Source organism: Callionymus lyra, chromosome 14 (assembly GCF_982586985.1).
Source record: "Callionymus lyra chromosome 14, fCalLyr1.hap1.1, whole genome shotgun sequence".
Lineage (NCBI taxonomy): Eukaryota > Metazoa > Chordata > Actinopteri > Syngnathiformes > Callionymidae > Callionymus > Callionymus lyra.
Window position 1 is genome coordinate 11,654,942 of NC_141831.1, and position 22,170 is coordinate 11,677,111.

Below are 22,170 nucleotides of genomic sequence, written 5' to 3' on the forward strand. Positions count from 1 at the left end.
GAAGTCCATTAGTCAACGGGTTTTTTCGCCCTCGTGCTCGTCTGGAGGCGACACCTCCGTAATTATGCAAAGCAGCCGCCAAGTGTTGGTGTGGACGAGCCGGCGATGACATCACAGACGCCACTTTGCTCTAATGAGACGTGGTCGTCGAGAGAGCGGAGGTCAAGGGTCGCCGTGATTCCTGGACTATCTGAGGAAGACTTGAGGCAGGATTGAAATTGGTTTTATGAAAATATCGTTTAGATTTTTTTCATCGTATCATTTATTTATTCAGAGATGCATCTTGGAGGTTAATTTGTTTTATTAGTCAAAAAAATACTTTTTAAATCCTCAAAAGGTGCTCAAATCAAAAGAAAGTTGCTTGAATACATCGATAAAAAAATCTAGTTTCTTCAATTAAAAGGTTGCTTTATTAAAAAATATATTTAAAAATGAAGGAGCTTTCATAAGAATACAAGGCATATATATATATATATATATATATATATATATTCCATTTTATTTTTTGCTACTCCTCATCTTCATCTATATCCTCCTCTTTATATTCATCTTTATCTTCATCTTCATCCCCCTTCTCATCTTCAAATTTATCCTCCTCCTCATCTTCATCTTTATCCTCCTCTTTATCTTCATCTTCATCCTCCTCCTCATCTTCAAATTTATCCTCCTCCTCATCTTCATCTTTATCCTCCTCTTTATCTTCATCTTCATCCTCCTCCTCATCTTCAAATTTATCCTCCTCCTCATCTTCATCTTTATCCTCCTCTTTATCTTCATATTCATCCTCCTCATGTTCATCCTACTCATCATGTTCATCCTCCTCCTCCTCATCTTCATCCTCCACCTCATCTTCATCTTTATGCTTCTCTTCATCTTCACCTTCATCCTCCTCCTCATCTTCATCCTACTCATCATCTTCATCTTTATCCTCCTCCTCATCTTCATCCTCCTCCTCATCTTCATCTTTATGCTCCTCTTCATCTTCATCCTCCTCCTCATCTTCATCCTACTCATCATCTTCATCTTTATCCTCCTCCTCATCTTCATCCTACTCATCATCTTCATCTTTATCCTCCTCTTTATCTTCATCTTCATCATACTGATCATCTTCATCCTACTAATCATACTCATCTTCCTCCTCCTCTTCATCTATATCCTCCTCTTTATCTTCATCTTCATCCTCCTCCTCTTCCTCTTCCTCTTCATCCTCCTCCTCCTCCTCCTCCTCCTCCTCCTCCTCCTCCTCCTCCTCCTCCTCCTCCTCCATTTCATCTTCAGCCTCCTCATAATCTTCCTCCTGCTCATCGTCTTCATCTTCATCATCTTCATCTATATCCTCCTCCTCATCTTCATCTTCCTCATCATCTTCCTCCTGCTCGTCATCTTCATCTTTATCCTCATCATTGTCCTCCTCCTCTTCCTCATCTTTATCTTTATTCTCCTCTTCATCTTCATCCACTCCTCCTCCTCCTCCTCCTCCTCCTCATCTTCATCCTCATCCTCTTCATCTTCCTCCTCATCATCTTCATCTTTATCCTCTTTATCTTCATCTTCATCCTCCTCCCCATCATCTTCCTCCTCATTATCTTCATCTTTATCCTCTTTATCTTCATCTTCATCCTCCTCCTCATCATCTTCCTCCTCATCATCTTCATCTTTATCCTCTTTATTTTCATCTTCATCCTCCTCCTCATCTTCATCATACTCATCATCGTCATCCTCCTAATCTTCCTCCTCCTCCTCATCTTTATCTTTATTCTCCTCTTCATCTTCATCTTCATCCACTCCTCCTCCTAGTCCTCCTCCTCCTCCTTCTCCTCATCATCATCTTCATCCTCATCCTCCTCTTCCTCCTCCTCCTTATCTTCATCCTCATCCTCGTCCTCACCCTCATCCTCATCCTCATCCTCATCTTCATCCTCATCCTCACCTTCATCCTCATCCTCATCCTCATCCTCACCTTCATCCTCATCCTCCTCATCATCTTCATCCTCCTCATCCTCTTCCTCCTGCTTGTCATCTTCATCTTCATCTATATCCAGCTCATCATCTTCATCTATATCCAGCTCATCATCGTCCTCCTCCTCCTCCTCATCTTTATCTTTATTCTCCTCTTCATCTCCATCATCTTCATCTATATCCAACTCATAATCGTCCTCCTCCTCATCTCAATCATCATCATCATCATCATCATCATCATCATCATCATCATCATCTTCATCATCATCTTCATCTTCATCTTCCTCATCATCTTCCTCCTGCTCGTCATCTTCATCTTTATCCTCATCATTGTCCTCCTCCTCCTCCTCATCTTTATCTTTATTCTCCTCTTCATCTTCATCCACTCCTCCTCCTCCTCCTCCTCCTCCTCATCTTCATCCTCATCCACTTCATCTTCCTCCTCATCATCTTCATCTTTATCCTCTTTATCTTCATCTTCATCCTCCTCCTCATCATCTTCCTCCTCATCATCTTCATCTTTATCCTCTTTATTTTCATCTTCATCCTCCTCCTCATCTTCATCATACTCATCATCGTCATCCTCCTAATCTTCCTCCTCCTCCTCATCTTTATCTTTATTCTCCTCTTCATCGTCATCTTCATCCACTCCTCCTCCTAGTCCTCCTCCTCCTCCTTCTCCTCATCATCATCTTCATCCTCCTCTTCCTCCTCCTCCTTATCTTCATCCTCATCCTCATCCTCATCCTCATCCTCACCCTCATCCTCATCCTCATCCTCATCCTCCTCATCCTCTTCCTCCTGCTTGTCATCTTCATCTTCATCTATATCCAGCTCATCATCTTCATCTATATCCAGCTCATCATCGTCCTCCTCCTCCTCCTCATCTTTATCTTTATTCTCCTCTTCATCTCCATCATCTTCATCTATATCCAACTCATAATCGTCCTCCTCCTCATCTCAATCATCATCATCATCATCATCATCATCATCATCATCATCATCATCATCATCTTCATCTTCATCATCATCTTCATCTTCATCTTCATCTTCCTAATCATCTTCCTCCTGCTCGTCATCTTCATCTTTATCCTCATCATTGTCCTCCTCCTCCTCCTCATCTTTATCTTTATTCTCCTCTTCATCTTCATCCACTCCTCCTCCTCCTCCTCCTCCTCCTCATCTTCATCCTCATCCACTTCATCTTCCTCCTCATCATCTTCATCTTTATCCTCTTTATCTTCATCTTCATCCTCCTCCTCATCATCTTCCTCCTCATTATCTTCATCTTTATCCTCTTTATCTTCATCTTCATCCTCCTCCTCATCATCTTCCTCCTCATCATCTTCATCTTTATCCTCTTTATTTTCATCTTCATCCTCCTCCTCATCTTCATCATACTCATCATCGTCATCCTCCTAATCTTCCTCCTCCTCCTCATCTTTATCTTTATTCTCCTCTTCATCATCATCTTCATCCACTCCTCCTCCTAGTCCTCCTCCTCCTCCTTCTCCTCATCATCATCTTCATCCTCCTCTTCCTCCTCCTCCTTATCTTCATCCTCATCCTCATCCTCACCCTCATCCTCATCCTCATCCTCATCCTCCTCATCCTCTTCCTCCTGCTTGTCATCTTCATCTTCATCTATATCCAGCTCATCATCTTCATCTATATCCAGCTCATCATCGTCCTCCTCCTCCTCCTCATCTTTATCTTTATTCTCCTCTTCATCTCCATCATCTTCATCTATATCCAACTCATAATCGTCCTCCTCCTCATCTCAATCATCATCATCATCATCATCATCATCATCATCATCATCATCATCATCATCATCATCATCATCATCATCATGTCAATCATCATCTTCATCATCATCTTGCCTGCGCTCGTATTCAAGAAAGTCAACTAAATCACTTATGAAAGTAATAATTGTAATAGTGGCTGAAGGTGGCGTCAGAGCAGGAAGTGAAAGTGATGCCATGTGGGCAGGATGCAGACAATCGCGGCTCCTCACGGTGGATTAGTGCTTCACACTTTGATGAGTGAATTAGAGCCTGAAGGTCTCACACACTCCAAGAAAAGCTGGTAATTGGAGGTTCTTTCTGAGCGCGGCTGGAGCAGGTGTTAATGGACTGAAGTGCTGCCTGTCATTCTTCACATCACTGTCTCCTGCCTGAACTCTGAGAGGCACAGGAGCGCCGTGGTGTCGCCGTAATGAGACGCCGGATTCATGTCAAGATTAAATCATTGTTGAGGGTTTTCTTAGTCACAGGTGTAGGTTTACACCGGTGGTCCGTGAGGCGTTCAGGTTCCTCACACGAGCGAGTGTTGCGTGACATTGCAGACTAATCCACGGGTCAAGAGTTTGATCCCAGCATCCTTCAGTGATCCTTCAGTGACATGTTGATGAGCAAGAACAACACGTGGTTACATGTTATGCCTGAAATATGTACGTACGTGAAAGTTTTACATCTTTAAAAAATATAAATGATTTGTTAAGGACAAGGATTAATTTAAATGTTTAAAGATGAATAAATGAATAATTAAAAAATGTATTACACAATTTTTTTTATTAAATGCAACAATTATTTAAATTTAAAAAAGGAAATACGAATTCAAACAAAGTCTAAAGACAATAAAATGAAATGGACTTAATTTGTTATGGTTAAGGACTTATGTTAAAGTTAATGTTGGGGTTATATGTTTTGTAAATAAATGTAATAAATAAAATAAATAATGTAATAAATAAAATAAAATAGAAATATGGAATAATTTAAAGATAGCTCTAAAGACTTTAAAGATGATTTTTAAAGATCTAAAGATAGCAAAATGAAAAAAAAGAATTAGTTTCAAAGCCAATTAAATAAAAATAATTTATTTGTTATTGTTAGGATTAGAGTTAGGGTTCATGTTAGGGTTTAACTTTTTTAATAAATTCAATACATTAAAAAAAAATCTATTAAAAAATAAGTTAATAAAATAATTCTTAAAATTGTAAAGAAGATATTAAAATATTGAATAAATAAATATTGAAAGAAATGTAAAGACAAAAAATAAAATAAAATAAAACTCTTTATGGTTAAATATAATGTTAGGGTTTCATTTTTGTGTTATCCAATAATTTAATAAATTATTAAATATGTATCGAAAATAAAAACAAATACATTTAATAATTCCTAAAAAGTAAAAAGTAAAGGAAATCTTGAAAAAGTTTAAAGACAATAAAATATAAATAATTGAATGTGTTATTGTTTAAGATTAGGGCTAATATTGATAATTTTTTAAATAATAAAAAATGTATTGAAAAAAATCAACTTTATAAATTAAATAAATCAAGTCATTATCAAAAAAAAAAGAAAGAAGGTAGTAAATATTAAATTTAATTTCAATTTCAATTTATTTTGGTTTATGGTTTATTTCAATTCATTTAATGAATTAATTTACAAAATATTTTTAAAATAGAAAAATAATACATGGAATAATTAATTAGAAATGTATTCAGGATTAGAATCAGAATTATTTTATTTCCATTAAAGTTGCACCCATTAGTCATTTATTTTGGTTCATAAATGCAACATTAAACACAAAAAAAACATCTTAAACATAAATAAAAATACAAAGAAAAACCTAGAGAAGATACTAAAATAAAAATATCTTGAATGAAGCGTCAAACTCACATCAAACCTTAGTGTTCACTATTTGGTCGACAAAGGTTTTGGGAAAATCTTGAGCTTGAATGAGTTTGTTACCAACATTTTAATATTTATAATTAGAATAAAGATCATGAACCCATCGATTAATCCTAACCGGATCTTTGCATTAACCTGTGAGTCACGTTTGTTTGGATTCACTCTGAGTCTCAAACTGATGATGATTCACAGGTTTTCTGACAGATACCTGGAAAACAACGTTTACAATGGATTGTTGAGCCTTTAAGTTCAGACGTGACGAGAGTCTCTGACGAGAACATGAACCACTGACTCGACGGAACCTGAGAAGAATGAGAATCTCTCGTCCCTCTCAGTGCACGAGTCGCCGTGAATCATGATTGTCAACATTTAAACCGGGACGGTTGTTTAACTTGTCATATCTCAGGGTCAAGTTGACCCACAAATGTGTTTGGGTTATCCCTTGTGCTGCCTTCGGGTCACATTGACCCAGAGATATCACAAGAGTTTTCTACGTTTGAACTTATAACTTTATGAGTTCTCCCCTGTCTGAAATGTCAGCGAACAAGAGGTTACAAGAGCAGATTCCATTATTACATTATTATTAAAAGATCGATATTTAAGAAGAAAGTGACTTTAAAAAGTAAATTATAATTTTAAAAATGTTTTTGTTTCTAGTCATTTACGTTCTGCTGTACAAATTAATGTATATACATGTGTATATAATATATAGAAAGTATATAGATGATTGAAATTATTAAATTAAATTAAAATATTGCAAATTGTACATTCATTTTTGATCAAATTTCTTGGCATGTCGCCTAAGAAGTTGCAGGTTCAATCCCGGCCCCGGCTAAGATTGTGTAGTTGTATCCCTGAGCAAGACACTTGCGTCGCAGCCTACTCCCATCAGTGTGCGATTGGTAAAACAACTTTTTTTGTTAGTTTTCAGTTAAAGTTCAACTCATGTGTTCATTTAAGTGTGTCTTAAATATATGTTGGACTCTATTGTATCATCAGTTTCTGTTTGTAAAAAACTTTACTTTCATTACAATATTGATCTTAAGCCCCACCCAATGAAACACTTTCTGGAGAGTAAATCTTGTTTACCATAACCACGCCCCCTCTGCTGTGATTGGTCAAGCATGGACGTTTGTCACTAACCACCATCAATCCCGGAAGTCCCCACTTGTTGTATAAACAAAGCGGGAGAGGGTTACAGCTGTTTGGAGGAGGATTGAAGTAATTATTACGTAATAATAGACTCAGCTCTCGTAACCTGTTGTTCGCCGAGATTTCAGACAGAGGAGAACTTTACAAAGTAATACTTTTAAAACATGGTCATGATGAGAGACTTACTTCATCTCAAAGGAAGACTTTAACATTTGAAACATGTAAGTAAAGTTTCAAACCCGTCGACCTTTAATGATACGTTTAACTAAAAATACACATCAAGTAAAAAGTCTTACCACAGAAATACTTTCATGTTCGACAAGTTTAAACTCATCTCATGAATATTCATCCGATTGATTGAAGTTGTCTCGGTCCCTTCGCCATCATTTATACATCAAGACGGAAAAATCTGTGGCGAATAAATCAAACTTTAGTTCAGTTTCAACCCCCGAGTAAAAAAAAAAAAAAAAGAAGTAAGAAATCATTCTTTATTTACGAGAAAATGGAGAATATTTGCGGAGGAGAATTCCTCCCCGATTCCGGTCTCGGTCCCGCTCGATGAATTACCCACAAATGGGAGCTCGGCTCACCTCGGATATTAGAGGTTTAAAGGTGACGGTGGGCGAGTGCGAGGGAAAATATCCGCCACGTTACCGAGATAATTCACTCATTCCGGCGGTAATAGATGGAACCGGCGGGCGAGCCGCGCCCCGTCATTACGGGAGGATCATTTTTTACCCCCGAAAAAAAGTTTAAAACCGGTTGAAAAACTCTGATCTTCTGTGACCTTTGACCTTCCACAGGCACCGGATGCAAGTGTCCACCATGTACGAGCACTGCGTCCGGATGAAGCACCTGTCGCAGGAGTTCATGCTGCTGCAGATCACGCAGGAGGAGTTCCTGTGCATGAAGGCGCTGCTGCTCTTCAGCATCAGTCAGTTTTCCTTCTTCCTCAAGGTCACCAGACATTTTTTTTTTAAATGTGTTTTGTTTACCCCCCCCCCCCCACCCTCGAGCAGTTCCGGTGGAAGGCCTGAAGAGCCAGAAGTACTTCGACGAGCTGCGCCTCACGTACATCAACGAGCTGGACCGACTCATCAGCTATCGCATCGCCGCCACGTGTACGCAGAGGTTCGACAAACTCACGCGACTCCTGGACTCGCTGCAGATGGTGAGTCCACTTCCTGTCGGAGTTCGGAGCGTTTGTCGCCGTCGTACGTGCGGCGAACACGCGGGGTGAACTTTGAGTGAATGACTTTCAGTTGGAAATTGTTGGATTTCAGTTGAAAGTTGTTGGATTCCAGTTATTAATTGTTTGATTATAGTTGAAAACTGTTTGGTTACAGTTATAAAATGGTTAATTACCGTTGGAAATTGTTGGATTTCAGTGAAAATGGTTGGATTTCAGTTATAAATTGTTTGATTATAGTTAAAAATCGTTTGTTTACAATTAAAAATTGTAGTTGAAAGTTGTTTGAATATACAGTAGTTATAAATTGTTTGATTATAGTTGAATATTGTTTGATTATAGTTGTAAATTGTTTGAATACAGTTGAAAACTGTTTGTTTACAGTTGAAAATTGTTTTATTATAGTTGAATATTGTTTGTTTACAGTTGAAAATGGTTTGATTATAGTTGAATATTGTTTGTTTACAGTTGAAAATTGTTTGATTATAGTTGAATATTGTTTGTTTACAGTTGAAAATTGTTTGATTATAGTTGAAAATTGTTTTATTATAGTTGAATATTGTTTGTTTACAGTTGAAAATTGTTTGATTATAGTTGAATATTGTTTGTTTACAGTTGAAAATTGTTTGATTATAGTTGAAAATTGTTTTATTACAGTTGAAAACTGTTTGTTTACAGTTTAAAATAGTTTGATTATAGTTTAAAAATGGTTTGAACACAAAATATTCTACAATTGTAGTTTTTAAATGTATATCAATAATAGTTTTTGATTAACACGAGGGTTGAACTTTGAGTGACAGTTTGTGTTGCGACGTCGGCGGATAAATGCACTGACAACACATGTTTGAACGTTAATCACATTATAAAACACAAATGATTTACATATTTCGATACAATACGTATCACAATGGAGGGACAACGATACGATATATAGTGATACTGTAGTAACAAGGATATAGTTGTAGTATTGTCGAGTACTTGACTCTGGTGTTGCAGAATTTACAGACCACATGACTCTTGACGAAGTCGTAACTGATTTCATTTGTTTTCAAACCAAAATATGTCCAAACATCAGCTTCAAAAGCTGCTGGAGTCACTGTATCCTCTTGTCCTCAGTCATCTCTGGTATCTCGCAGGATTTCATTGTTGCTGAAGCTGTGGATGATGCACTGGGTGCTGCTATCTAGTGGCCAGAAGTTTGTTTGCAACACAAAAATGAACAAATACTGCAGATGTTTTCAAGTAAATATTAAAATTTTGATATATATTGATTATTAATAAGGGTATTTATTGGCAAGTGTCTGGCAATATGTTAACTATAACAATACAAGTGTAACAATATGATGTATTGTGATACTGTAGTAACAAGGATATATTTGTAGTATTGTCGAGTACTTGACTCTGGTGTTGCAGAATTTACAGACCACATGACTCTTGACGAAGTCGTAACTGCTTTCATTTGTTTTGAAACCAAAATATGTCCAAACATCATCTTCAAAAGCTGCTGGAGTCCACTGTATCCTCTCGTCCTCAGTCATCTATGGTATCTCGCAAGATTTTATTGTTGCTTTAGCTGCGGATGATGTACTGACTGCTGACATTTAGTGTCCAGAAGTTTAATTGAATAACTAAAATGAACAAACTCAGAGAAATCATTTGACAATCAATATGAACTTTAGTTCAAAACAAACACATTTTAGACGAAACAATAAAGGTTAGAGAAGAATGTTTTGTTCCAGTATAATCCCTCCAATTTAAAAACATTGTTTCTATGAACTATAAGTTGTAAATAAAGGTTTATTGAAAGCTCCTCTAAAGGTTTTTTCACAGTTGAAAATGATTGAGGATGTTTTGAGAACTGTTTTGATCATTAAAGGCTTTGTTTTTTGTCAGAAAGTCATTTTCAATAACAATACGTTCGTGTGTTTACATATTTCTTTGTTACTTTCTCAAAATGTGACTTTGTTTGATCAGCGTCTGAAAATCCACGTCAGTCAAAATCCATTCACTATCCAGTTAAGCATTGAAATCAAAATGGGGGAAATATTTTGATTAAATTTATGCATTGTTTGATTATAGTTGAAAATTGTTTGATTTTAGTTGAAAATTGTTTGATTTTAGTTGAAAATTGTTTGATTACAGTTGAAAATTGTTTGATTTTAGTTGAAAATTGTTTGATTATAGTTGAAAATTGTTGGATTATAGTTGAAAATTGTTTGATTATAGTTGAAAATTGTTGGATTATAGTTGAAAATTGTTTTATTATAGTTGAAAATTGTTTGAACACAGTTGAAATTTGTTGGATTTCAGTTAGAAATTGTTTGATTATAGTTGATTTTTTAAATTTCTGTTTAAAATGGTTGGATTACAGTTAAAAATCATTTGTTTACAATTAAAAAATGTTTGATTATAGTTAAAAAATAGTTTGATTTTAGTTGAAAATTGTTTGATTACAGTCGAAAATTGTTGGATTATAGTTGAAAATTGTTAATTACAGTTGAAAATTGTTGGATTTCAGTGAAAATAGTTTGATTATAGTTTGAAATGGTTTGAACACAGTTAAATAATAATAATAATAATAATAATAATCTCTATTTATATAAATATTCTACAATTGTAGTTTTTAAAGGTATATCAATAATACTTTTTGATTTTTAAAGCTACGATTGTATACATTTAAAAACAGGCTATAAAACGACGTGAAGGACGAGATGAGATTAAAACTAATTGAAATGAAAAAACAAGGTTAACGTTTAAGTTTAGCTTCGACGTGTGGCTCATTTCTCAGAAGCTCGTACCTTCACCTCATGATTGACAGGTGAATGTTTGAAGGTCCCTCAGCCTGGAAGCCTCACTGAGCCAGAATCTCCTCTTGTGTTCCAGACGGTGAAGAAGCTCCATCAGTTTACATTCGACCTGTTCGTTCAGGCGCAGTCGCTGCCCACCAAGGTCAGCTTCCCGGAGATGATCGGAGAAATCATCTCCGTCCACGTACCAAAGATCCTGGCAGGTCTGGCCAAACCCATCTTGTTCCACGAGTAGAAGGATCTGCTTTTTGTACTTTTTTTCTACCCGAGTGACTCGAGGAACTGAATCTTGGTCTGACCTGTTGTCACTTTCGCCGTCGACGTTTCTGCTCCGAGCTTTACTGGAAGTGCTGCCATGAACACACACTCTCACACACACACACACACACACACACACACACACACACACACACACACACACACACACACACACACACACACACACACACACACACACACACACACACACACACACACACACACACACACACACACACACACACACCTGCTTGACTTGGATCTACTTTTTCAAACACATTTAAAGTGTCCTTAAACTCGGCTTAAACCGTTACCGTGACGACACACGCCCAGATGATCTTCATTCCTGACGCGTCTGCAGCGGACGATATACAGTATAGCATGTAAGCTAGCTCTGAGGCGACGCTGCTTCCATCTCGGGATTTTGTTCTCACTTTAGCGTTCATAAATGTGATGAAGAATGTACGGAAGTAAATCAGTGACATCAGAATAATTGAATTTAATATTTCACAAAAGGGGCCATCAGTTAAATGTATTATTATTATTATTATTATAAGTTAAAACTTTTTTTTATTGAAAATGTTGTTTTTTTTTCAAGCATTTCATTATTATTATAAGTTGAAACTTTTTAAATGAAATTTATTTTTATTTTTTAAGCATTGAATTATTATAATACGTTGAAACTTTTTTTATGAAATTTATTTTTTAAGCATTTAATTATTATTATTATTATAAGTTGAAACTCTTTTTATTGAAATTTATTTTTTAAGCATTTAAGTATTATTTTTATTATTACAAGTTGAAACTTTTTTAATTGAAATGTATTTTTATTTTTTTAAGCATTTTATTATATATATCTTTTTAAATAATTTAATTAAAAACGTTCTGTATTGGAAGGTTAAATTTGTTATTTATTTTATTTCAAATAGTTTGATATTAAAGTTCAAAAAATTCAAAAACAATTTTAAATGTTTTCTTCATATTTATACTCTTGGTTTAAATTAAAAGGCTATGAATAAAAAATAAATGATGTTGGCATTATTATAACAACATTTTTTAATTGAATTTAAAAGCCTATGAATGGAAAAATATACAATCTTTTTTTTAAATGCAATTATTAATTATTTAAATAAACAACAAAAAAAACATTAAAATAAATAAACCTTTTTTTTTATTGATAACATGGCACTGATATACTTCCATAAATGAGGAACTTTCTTTTCTTGTCATGGTGCTTCACTACAGAAGGTGCTGGTTCAAATCTGGCCGTTAATTGTCTGGAACTGATCCGTGTGTGTTTCGATCAAAACAAGTATAATCACGATGTTTACCTGCTAATGTGTAACTACAAAGATGCTTTTTCATTCTTCGATTTCCCTCTTTGACGGTCTGTGCATTTTGTTTATTCTACTTTCATTTTCTTTGGATTGATGCCCATTTATTTGTCCTGAAAATACTTTGTTCCTTCATGAAACTAATAAATCATAGTCCAATATTCTATGGAAGTAAATCAGTGCCAAAAGTGTATTGAACGGTTGAATTTCAAATGTTGACATTTTGACTTTTTTTCAGTCACACATTAATTTTTTTTTTGTTGGAATAATTGAATTCAACCTTTGTATTGTAAAGTTTTTTTCTTACATAATTGTTTTTAATTTAATTTTATATTCAATTGTATTGAACAAAATTAGATTTAGATTTTTTTATACATTTATTTTAATAATAATATTAAACAGTCTGTAATTTATTTTTAATTTAAATATTTTCTAAATTTTTACATACAGATTTTGATATTGTAATTACAAAAATTGGGAAAAAAAAGAAAGAATTTTGTTCGCTGTGATTGGCTAGAAGTAGTTTGGTACTTTTGTCCGGTGACACCATTATACCAACAATTTTATATTGAATTTGAAAGGCTATGATTGAAAAAATACTGAATTTAAAACATTTATTTTTTAATTATGGTAATTAAAATATTAAACTACATGTGTAAAACAAAAATAATTCAATTTGAAAAAGTAACATTTATTTACATTAAATTAAATTGAATTAATTAAAACAATTCAACGCTTAAAACAACATTAAAGTTTAAATTGAAATGTTAAATTCAACCGTTCAATATTATGGCACTGATTTACCGCCATAGAATCTTCGTTATCAAAAACCATTTAAATGTATTGAAAAAAATGATGTTAAAATGGTAGGAACGCTGACATATTCGGCATTTTTCTGGATCAGTTTTTCCTCTTTAAAGTGTCAAAAAAAAGAGTGAAATTTCGCATCAAAGGCCAGAATATTCGAGACAGTTGTGGGCAAAATACCGAAAGAGAATTCCTTTCAAGCGCCAACACTCTGGGCCGAGGGCAGCGTCTACGACAGGACAACAAATATCCACCTTCAGCCAAAAAACTCCGATCTGGAGGAGACGCTTCTCTGCTGCCAGACGAATCCACGGAACAGAAAAAAAAAAAAAAAAAAAAAAAAAAACATCCGTGGAGCGCCTCCAAGTGTTTTTGTTTCACTCAAGTCGTGTACATATTCAAGTTCCTCCTGCACTAAAGAATGTATTATAATGTAAATCTCGAGCAGCTCGACGCATGAAACACCGACGTCTGGATGTACCTCCTCGTTTTTTCCACGTCTGTGGCGTTCCTCGCCGGAGAAAAGGGACTTTTTTTGAAGCTCACGTGACGAACAAACAAGGTTTTTCTTCTCCCACTTCTGAGCCTCTGCCCATCACTTCATGTAGCTTTCTTATGCACAGAGTGAGCCACCAGCCGTGCACGTGTAAATACTCACAGACTTTTGTTTGTATATTGGACAAAAGCGTGCGACCCGCCGCCGTACTTCTTCTCCACGTATCACTGACCCGTTGTTTGACCCGTCGAGGTCCTTCTCTTGTATGATTTTTACCTTTTGTGAACCAGTGTGTTTTTTCAGGACGTGTTTTTTCAACACATGCAAAGCTGCATCATCTTTTAAAGGCGATTAAAATGATTCTGACTCAGTTTGTTCGTTTGTTTATCCCGCAGCGACAAACGCAAAATGTTGACAATGTTTTTTCAGTCATGCATTGACATTTTTCTTTTTAGTAGTTGTTGGGTTGAGTTTTTTTTAAACATTCGCGTAAATTTCTTTTTGATTATTTAATAATTCGTTTTTTTTACACATGTCATTTTTTTATTTGCATATATTCAATATACATTTTTTTCTAAAAGTTCGATCAAGTAGCGCAGTACTCTTTAAAGATTGTGTAGTGACACTATTATAATAATAGTGTATAATAATAATAATAATTTTGTTCTGCTGTGATTGGCTAGAAGTAGCTCGATACTCTTTAGGTTTTGTCTGTTTTATATTGAATTTAAAAGGCTATGATTGAAAAAATACTGAATTTAAAACATTTATTTTTTAGTTATGGTAATTAAAATATTAAACTACATGTGTAAAACAAAAATAATTACATTTGAAAAAGTTACATTTCTTTACATTAAATTAAATTGAATTAATTACAATTTTAAAGCTGCATCATCTTTTAAAGGCGATTAAAATGATTCTGACTCAGATGTTTGTTTGTTTTTTATCCCGGAAAAACAAACGAAAAATCGGCTGCTTTTGATTCTAAATTATCATTTTATTTATTTATTTTAATATAAACCCTTTTTAAAGTGATGCTCAATATTTAACTATATTAACATATAGTGAGTATTGTCTATTATAACAACATTTTTCATTGGATTTAATGTTACAAATTTAAAAAATATTGATTTTAGAACGTTTATTTTTGTATTATTGGAATTATTTGATCAAACTCTACGTGTAAAACTTCATTAATTTGGGTATTATTCCTTTTTTTAAATGATACAAATCAATTTATCAAAGATATTATCACAGAAGGACTCCGAGAGGAAAAGATTCTAAGTTAGTTCAGTTGTTCAATGGAAAACAGCTGCTTCACCATCGCATTGAATTCCAACATTTCTTTCTCTGCGTAATCTTTGTGTGACTCCGGGGGGATCAGTGTTCTACGGAGGCCCTGAAGGGACATGGATCGACAAAATAATAGATCTAAAAAAGTTTTACAAGATTGAAATAAAGCTAGATGGGTTTATAAAGGTCTTGAACATGTTAAGAAGATCTTTAGAAGTTAAAAAAGGATGTTGAGAAGTGAAAGAAAGATCTTAAGAAGAAATAAAAGATCGTGGGAAGTGAAAGAAGATTATAAGTTAAAGAAGGTTCTGGAGAAGTTAAAGAAATACCTTAAGAGGTAAAAACAACAAACCAAGAAGACTTTGAGAAGTTAAAGAATTATCTTGAGATGATAAAGAAGGTTCTTGAGAAGTTAAAGAAGGTCCTTGAAAAGTCAAAGAAGATCTTGAGAAGTTATAGTAGGTTCTTGAAAAGTTAAAGAAAGATCATGAGAAGTAAAAAAAAAAAGGATATTGAGAAGTTAAAGAAGATGTTGAGAATTTAAAGAAGGTTCTTGAGAAGAAAAAAAAAAGATCTTGAGATGTTAAAGAAGATGTTGAGAAGTTAAAGAAGGTTCTTGAAAAGAAAAAAAGATGTTGAGAAGTTAAAGAAGATGTTGAGAAGTTAAAAAAAGATGTTGAGAGGTTAAAGAAGGTTCTTGAAAAGAAAAAAAGATCTTGAAAAATTAAAGAAGATGTTGAGAAGTTAAAGAAGAATCTTGAGTAGTTAAAGAAGATGTTCAGAAGTAAAAGAAGGTTCTTGAAAAGAAAAAAAGATCTTGAAAAATTAAAGAATATGTTGAGAAGTTAAAGAAGAATCTTGAGAAGTTAAAAAAAGATGTTGTGAAGTTAAAAAGGTTCTTGAGAAGTAAAAAAAGATCTTGAGAAGTAAAAGAAGATGTTGAGAAGTTAAAGAAGATGTTGAGAAGTTAAAGAAGGTTCTTGAAAAGAAAAAAATATCTTGAAAAATTAAAGAAGATGTTGAGAAGTTAAAGAAGAATATTAAGAAGTTAAAAAAAGATCTTGAGAAGTAAAACAGATCTTGTGAAGTAAAAGAAGATCTTGAGGAGTTAAAGAAGTTTCTTGAAAAGTTAAAAATATCTTAAGAAGTCAAACAAGATGTTGAAAGGTTTATAAGTGTTATTTTGCTTTAACAATCTAGTTCTGTGAATTCCTTATTTAAGATTATTTAAGTTTAATTCCATCTTTCTTTTAAATATATTTTCTTACTTTTTTATTTGAGCCTTTAAGATTTAAATGTTTTGTTTAAATAAATATGTCCGTGAAAAATGCAAATAAAACTGTTCAAAATGATCATTAAAACTATTTTAAATGATCATTAAAACTGTTCTAAATGATCATTAAAACTGGCCTAAATGATCATTAAAACTGTTCTAAATGATCATTAAAACTGGCCTAAATGATCATTAAAACTGGCCTAAATTATCATTAAAACTGCTCTAAATAATCATTAAAACTGTTCGAAATGATCATTAAAACCGTTCTAAATGATCATTAAAACTGGCCTAAATGATCATTAAAACTGTTATAAATTATCATTAAAACTGCTCTAAATAATCATTAAAACTGTTCGAAATGATCATTAAAACAGTTATAAATTATCATTAAAACTGCTCTAAATAATCATTAAAACTGTTCGAAATGATCATTAAAACTGGCCTAAATGGGCATTAAAACTGTTCAAAATGATAATTAAAACTATTCTAAATGATCATTAAAACTGGCCTAAATGATCATTAAAACTGTTATAAATTATCATTAAAACTGCTCTAAATAATCATTAAAACTGTTCAAAATGATAATTAAAACTGTTCTAAATGATCATTAATACTGGCCTAAATGGGCATTAAAACTGTTCAAAATGATAATTAAAACTATTCTAAATGATCATTAAAACTGTTCTAAATGATCATTAAAACTGTTCTAAATGATCATTAAAACTGGCCTAAATGGGCATTAAAACTGTTCAAAATGATAATATAAAACAGTTATAAATTATCATTAAAACTCGCCTAAATGACTAGAATCAACAGTCATGTCATTGTCGTCATAAATACGTTTATTTTATTGGACCTTTTCTCCTTAAGTTGAACGAGTACGAGGAAGAAAACATGGAAACGTTGGAGAAGACGCAGCAAAACAAGCGAACGTCAGTCGTTGCTTCCTACTTTATCTGAGTAAGTTCAGACCGACGGTCCGGACGTGTTGTGTTCCCACTTCCAGCTGCCAAATCAAACATGGACGCCTCGAAAAACCTCCTTCATCCCCAACGTTTCCTGCGACACACGTGACGACGACGACGACGACAACCCTTCGCCATCTTTTTCCCTCCATGTGCGTTTGTCATCGATTTATTTCCACCCTGCTCCTCCCCTTCACATTCCTGCAACATTCAATGCCAGCCAGAATCCTTCCCCCTCGTCCTCTCCTCACCCTTTTTTTTTAAATTTTTCTCTCCTCACCCTCGCCAACCTCAGCAGGACCACCCCAGGAATCTCAGACTCTGGACCGAAGCCATTGTCTCCGAGTTCATGGAGATGAAGGAGGAGGAGGACGAGGACGAGGAGGAGGAGTGGTCACATGATCCTGCCTGGACTTGCTTCTGTAAATCTGCAGCTCGTGTTTTCCTGTCAACACCGGGAGAGAAACCACTTGGTCGCTGCCCGTCAGACAAGTGCATGTATCGTGGTGGTGACGGGGGTCTAGGGGAGGGGGTGACCTTTGGCCCCAAGGCCCAAAAATGTGTTTGCAAGTTTCCTGCAGGAGGGTGGACGTCTTGACCGCTTCTATTCCTGCAGCGACGTCGTGGGAGTGTGCATGTGTTCGGTGGATTTGGGAGGGAGGCAAAGGGCCAGGTCTCCCAGGAGAACATGGCGGGTGAAGGGGGGTTGGTTAGGGTGAGGAAAGGGGGGAGTACATGATCTAGATTTCTATTTCGAGGGTAAACCCTCTAAACCGGGGACGGACTTTGTAGGTCGGTTTCGTGTAACGATACGCGGATACAGGAGTGTAAAAAAAAAGAAAAGGTATGAATAATAATGATTATAAAGTTATGATGATAATGACTTTTATGGCCCAAATATGAGGATAATATTGACTCCTCTAGAACTAGAACCTCCTGCAACAACTACAGTTGTAAGAGTCTTGGACACAAACTTGTAATAACACACACTTTCTTTGTTCGCACTGTCGTTGAACTGTATTTTTAGTCTTTAGGATTGGATTTCGTGTCGACGATGTTGTGGAACCTTTGACCGATAATGGAGATGAAAACTAGTCTGATTCTGATGTGAAGGTATTTGGAAGTTTATCAGTGATATCAGGATATTGTATGGTGGTTGTTTTTATTAAATATTTTAAATTGACAAAAACTTGTCTTTACACATTGTTTGTTATTATAATTCCATTTATTCAAATAAATACATCTTGAGAAGTTAAAAAAGATCTTGAGAAGTAAAAAGAAAATCTTTAAAACTTTAACAAGATCTTGAGAAGTTAAAAAAGATCTTGAGAAGTTAAAGGGAGATCTTGAGAAGTTAAAGGGAGATCTTGAGAAGTTTAAAAAGATCTTGAGAAGTTAAAGGGAGATCTTGAGAAGTTAAAAAGATCTTGAGAAGTTAAAGGGAGATCTTGAGAAGTTAAAAAGATCTTGAGAAGTTAAAGGAAGATCTTGAGAAGGTAAAAAGATCTTGATAAGTTAAAGGGAGATCTTGAGAAGTTAAAAAGATCTTGATAAGTTAAAGGGAGATCTTGAGAAGTTAAAAAGATCTTGAGAAGGTAAAAAAGATATAGAGAAGTTAAAAAGATCTTTAGAAGTTTAAGGAAGATCTTTAGAAGTTAAAAAGATCTTGAGAAGCTAAAAAAGATCTTGAGAAGATAAAAGAGATCTTGAGAAGTTAAATAAGATTTGGAGAAGTTAAAGGAAGATCTTGAGAAGTTTAAAAAGATCTTGAGAAGTCAAAAGAGATTTTGAGAAGTTAAAAAAGATCTTGAGAAGTTAAAAATATCTTGAGAAGTTAAAGGAAGATCTTGAGAAGGTAAAAAAGATCTTGAGGAGTTAAAAAAGATCTTGAGAAGTTAAACAAGATCTTGAGAAGTTAAAATAATCTTAAGAAGAATAAATGATCTTGAGAAGTTAAAAAAGATCTTGAGAAGTAAAAAAAACAACTAAATTAGGAAGAACTTGAATAGTAAAAATAAATCTTAAAAACTTAGAAAAAAAGATCTTAAAAAAAAGATCACGATAAATTAGGACATAAAATGTCATAAAAGAAAAGTGATAAAAGAAGTAAAAGAAAAAGATAAAATGTCTAAAAAGTCCTAAAAAAAAGTAAAAATGAGAAAACAAAAAAAGATACTTCAGTCAAACAGAACCTTTTTGTCAATCAAAACAAAAGCGAGTCCCTGAATGCATCGTGTAATCAGGTGTGTTCGTGCAGAACTCCACAGTTCAAGATGTCAAGCAGCAAACGAAGGTTGTCGGTGAAACACTGTGGGCCACGTTCAGCTGATGAGATCCTCTTTTGATGTTTATTTCTGAGTCACAGCGAAGCAGATAATGCTTCCTTGTCCGAGGATCAATAGCTAAACACACTCAATCAGATGAAGATAAACTTGAACCACACAAAGAAACACTCAGTGATCCCGGGTTCTTGTCGTGTTTCAAGAGAGTTGTTCAGAACTGGGGCACACGTGGGGCGAGGGTGGGTCGGGTTTGATGAATCTGAGACCATAGTTCTCAACGGTAAAGGGTCAAGTTTTACAGCCCATGTTTATAAAGCTTAAGTAAGTAAGTAATGGTTATTTGAAAAAACAATACACAGTTAAAATATATACTTTAAAGGATCAAGACACATAAGACAAACGGATTCCCGGAAAATCAGGTTCAGGAACCATCAGTAGATTCTGATCCACAGACCTCAGAGCCCGAGCTGGGGTGTAAGTCTGGATCAGATCACTGATGGAAGGTCTGACCATGAATAGCTCTGAAAGTAAGAACCAGAATTTTAAAATGATCCTGAAAGAAACTGGCAACCAGTGAAGAGTTTTACAGAATCAGGGGGAAATGTGAGTTCTTCTACTAGAGCAGGTCAGAATTCTCGCTGCAGACTTAAGGATCTTTGGGTTTTGTTTCAGAGTGCGGTAAAAGATTGGGATCATCAGATGGATTGATTCCAGTATAGATCTTAAAGAGCTGAGCCAAAGGCTCTCAACCCACCAAACTTAAGGATCATAAGAACAAGATCTTTGTAAGCATTTTATAAAGTAAAGTTGTCATGGGACATAAAGCGAAAAAAACTTAAATATAATAAAATGAGACTAAAGTTAATGAAAAAACATAAATCATAAAATCTAGCTAAATAGGCTTAAATACATTTTAGAAACTTGGTCAAGTCAATATATATATATACAGTTGTGGTCAAAAGTTTACATATACTCGTAAAGAACATACTGTCATGGCCCTCCTTGGAACAAATTCTTCTTTGTCACAAAAAAACATTCATGAAGTTTGGTTCTTGATGGGAAATGTCAAAGGATCTCAGCATGGATCTGAAAGAAAGCGAATCATTTACTTGAAGGGAAGTTACTTTGAACCGTTTCAAAAGCAGCTGCAGGTCCCAAAAGAAACAGTGCAAATAATTGTTTGTAAATATAAAGTGCACGGCACCAAGAACCACCAAAAAAGCACAGTCAAGCGTGTTTTGCTTCTCCAGGGACTGAGAGGCAAGAACGAAGCTCTCGCTCCAAAAGCGGCACCTCAAGGCTCCACTGAAGTTTGCTGCTGATCACATGGACAAAGATAAGACCTTCTGGAGGACATTTCTGTGGTCAGACGAGACACAAATCGAGCTGTTTGGCCACAATGCCCAGCGATATGTTCGGAGGTGAAAAGGTGAGGCTTTAACCCTGAGAACACTAGACTACCGTCAAGCAGGGTGGTGGTAGTTTTAGTGTGTGCTGCCAATGGAACTGGTGCTTTGCAGAGAGTCAATGGGATAATGAAGAAGATTCTTCTAGATAACCTTAAATCATCAGCCCGAAGTTCGGGTCTTGGGTGCAGTTGGGTCTTCCAACTGGACAATGACCCCAAACATACATCAAAAGCGGTCATGAAATGGCTAAATCAGGCTAGAATTAGGGTTTTAGAATGACCTTCCCAAAGACTTAAACCTCATCGAGAATATGTGGTCAATGCTGAAGAAACAAGTCCATGTCAGAAAGTCATCAAATTTAATTGAACTGCAACAATTCTGTCAAGAGCAGTGGTCAAATATCAACCACAAGTTGCCTTTTTGAAGTGAAAATGGCCAAAAATGACCAAGCAGATTTTGCCACTTTTCCTGTTAACCCATAATAAAGTAGTACAAGAACCAAAGTTCATGAAAAAAAAAATTTTGTGACAAAGAAGAATCTGTTCCAGTCACTTTATCAGAGAAAAATCAAGAGTTGTAGAAATAACTGGAAACTCAAGAGAGCCAAGATATTATGTTCTTTACAAGTGTATGTAAACTTTTGACCACAACTGTATAAATATATATATATATATATATGATTATTTTTAAATAATTAAAACATTTTAAATAATTTTGCCAAATTACTGATTTAATTAAAATAGAAATTATTTATATAAATAGTAGAAAATAGAGTAGATGTATTAAATTGCCTAAGAAATATTATGGTTTTCGCACAAGGCAACGTTTAACTAAAACAGAAAGTTAAATGTAACTATTAAAATGTACCTGTAATAAAGGAAAATAACTTACACAAGCTAATCTAATAAAATCCAGCTAAATGGCTAAAATGTATGTTTAATTGTACTTCATATAAAATAGTTTTATTACCTGATATAAAAGCACCTTTTAAAAAATGTTTTTTAATATGAATCGAAATCTTTTTGATGGTCAGTAAATACTCACAGAAATGTTGGAAAAAAGACCAAAAAAACAAAATATTTACAGTTGAACTAGTTATGAAAAATAAAAAAATTAATCGAAACAAATCGTTCTATATGATGCGTCAGATTATTATTATCATCATCGTTTTATGATACAGTATATATAATCTATAATAATATATAAATTCCACAATGTCGGCAAAATAACGAAATCATTTTTAAAACACGA

The 22,170-nt window shown here is 34.5% G+C and overlaps 1 protein-coding gene across 1 annotated transcript in view; it reads left to right on the forward strand.

Moving 5' to 3' along the window:
- ar (androgen receptor) overlaps nt 1–11,763 on the forward strand; it is a 37,827-nt gene extending 26,064 nt beyond the window's left edge. The window contains exons 6-8 of the mRNA XM_087807343.1: nt 7,607–7,737; nt 7,823–7,974; nt 10,876–11,763. Coding sequence (XP_087663469.1) covers nt 7,607–7,737; nt 7,823–7,974; nt 10,876–11,034 — 442 coding nt within the window. The 3' untranslated portion in view covers nt 11,035–11,763. The remainder of the gene's footprint in view (nt 1–7,606; nt 7,738–7,822; nt 7,975–10,875) is intronic.
- Nucleotides 11,764–22,170: the final 10,407 nt, after the last annotated feature.